The sequence below is a fragment of the Aptenodytes forsteri genome, unplaced genomic scaffold, assembly GCF_000699145.1.
Source record: "Aptenodytes forsteri isolate BGI_AS27 unplaced genomic scaffold, ASM69914v1 Scaffold50, whole genome shotgun sequence".
In the NCBI taxonomy this organism is placed as follows: Eukaryota; Metazoa; Chordata; class Aves; order Sphenisciformes; family Spheniscidae; genus Aptenodytes; species Aptenodytes forsteri.
Genome location: NW_008795126.1, coordinates 1,486,638 through 1,488,659, shown reverse-complemented (window position 1 = coordinate 1,488,659; position 2,022 = coordinate 1,486,638). Strand labels below are relative to the sequence as shown.

At 45.3% G+C, this 2,022-nt stretch overlaps 1 protein-coding gene across 1 annotated transcript in view; it reads right to left on the bottom strand.

Annotated features, from left to right (window-relative positions):
- Positions 1-792: 792 nt before the first annotated feature.
- The window catches only part of FOXC2 (forkhead box C2), a 3,233-nt gene continuing 2,003 nt past the window's right edge, over positions 793-2,022 (bottom strand). The window contains exons 2-3 of the mRNA XM_019471528.1: positions 1,193-1,261; positions 793-818 (exon numbers count right to left, since the gene is read on the bottom strand). Coding sequence (XP_019327073.1) covers positions 793-818; positions 1,193-1,261 — 95 coding nt within the window. The remainder of the gene's footprint in view (positions 819-1,192; positions 1,262-2,022) is intronic.

The window sequence follows — 2,022 nt, the reverse complement described above, 5'->3', positions numbered from 1 at the left end:
CGGCCACCTCCGGGAGGGCAGGCACCCACCCGGCCCTCCCCTGCCGTCGGGCTCCACGCGGGGAGAAAACGCGCGGGGGAGCGAACGGGCCAGGGGAAGAATTCTTCCCCGCTTCGCTTTTTTTTTACCCTTTTACCCTATAATTGTTTTTTTACCCTTTTACCCTATTTATTTTCTTTTTACTCTTTTACCCTTTTCTTTTTTTTTTCACACTTTACCCTATTTATTTTCTCTCTTTAAAATAGCACTTTGGATTTTGTTGCATTAAAAAAAAAAAAGAAAGAAAAAAATAAAAAACACCCTCTGAGAGCCAGGAAAAAAGGCAAGAGTTTTACAAGAATGTTCCTTGAAATACAGATCAAGTGAGGCTCAGACATTTTTTCTCATTTAAACCGAGAGTTTCAGTACTTTTTGCCAGCTTTCTAGCGCATGCGAAATTTACCCGATCAAAACCAATTTATGTCATCGATTTTAACAGCTTACCACGGGTGTAACCGCTCCCAAACCCAACCAGGGCTACGAGGGGTATTGGGGGGCTGCGGGAGGTGGAAGCGGGGGGCGCGGCCGGGAAAGGTCTCCGGGAAATGTTGGGCGGCTGAGCCTCTGCAGCTGGGAGAGGAGCCGGGCTCCGGCGGGCCGGGCTTGAAAAGTCCCAAAGAGCCCCCCTGAAGCCGGCCTCGGGCTTCAGCGGCATTTCCATGCCTTTAGCGTCGCTATTCCCCTGCGGTTCTGCGCGAGGTTAAAGCTGCTTTAACAGGTTAAGGCTGATGTGGGGACAAGGCACGACATCTGTCAGTGCCCGGCATTGCGGATAGGAGCTTAAATAGAGAAACAGAAAGTTAAAATCAGCCAGATCTTCACGCGGGAGAGGATTTAAAAACCGTAAGAGGACTCTGAAGTGAACTTTCCGCCTTCTTTTAGGCTCCGCAGCGAGCTCGGGTTTAAACGATCGCTCCTATCACCCGCACCCACCCGTAGCCTTAATTGTTTCCTTTTTAAAACAAAACAAAACAAAAAAAAAGAGAGAGGTAATTCTGTTTGTTTTCTGTCGTGGAAAGAGCCGGCCCCGGGCGCCGTGACACGCAAAGCACCGCACAAGGCCCGCGCTTGCGGGGACGGGGCAAGGGAAGCAGAAATCCTCCTCCCTGCCGCTCCTTTTTTTTTTTTCCCCCCCGTTCTCCCCATCGGAGGCCTGGGAAATTTCCCCAAATTTCAGGCTTTGGGGGTTGGGGGGCCAAGGATTCGGGGTTGAGGGTGCTCAGAGCCGGCCGCCGGCGCCGTGCCTTATTCGTTTCCCCCCGCGGCCGCCCCCGCCGTGCCTTATTCGTTTCCCCCCGCAGTTGTATAATTTCCAGCTCTCCACGTGAACTGAACCTTTTATCGAATCATAACAACAGACCTTTAGGCTCCAGGAAAACGACTTTGTTTTAAAAACAACCAGTTTTCCGCATGAAGGAAAGGTGAAGGGAGAAAAAAAAAAAATATGCAAAAAAACACGTATATACACAGACAAGCGCCAGACTTGGAGCAGAAAAAAACAGCATGGATTTATTTTAAGGTAAGTACAACAATTAGGACCACATAAGACAAACGAACTTTGAAGCAGGTTAAAGCAAATAGTCCTTAGGAATGGTCAAGGTGAAATCTATTATACAAAACATCACACGTCGTAAATAATAATAAAAAAGTATCAGATACTTTGAGTTTTTTTTCTTTCAAAAAAAAAAAAATCCACCAGCAAAAAATAAATTATTTCCTCGTCTTGCGAAAAGAACAGCTCTAAAACGAAAGGAACTCTATTGCATAATTGTACACAGAAGAAGAAATCACTTGTCATTAATTTGGAAGTTAGGAATCGTTGGGCGAGACAAAAATAATCCAGTGAACTCAACTTTAAATATTATATTAATGGCTCTGAAAATCAGCCTGATTAGAAATCCACACATTTTTTACAGCACAACAGAGAACTTAAAAAATACCCAGGACATATATTTATATATATATATTTATATACTTTTTTTT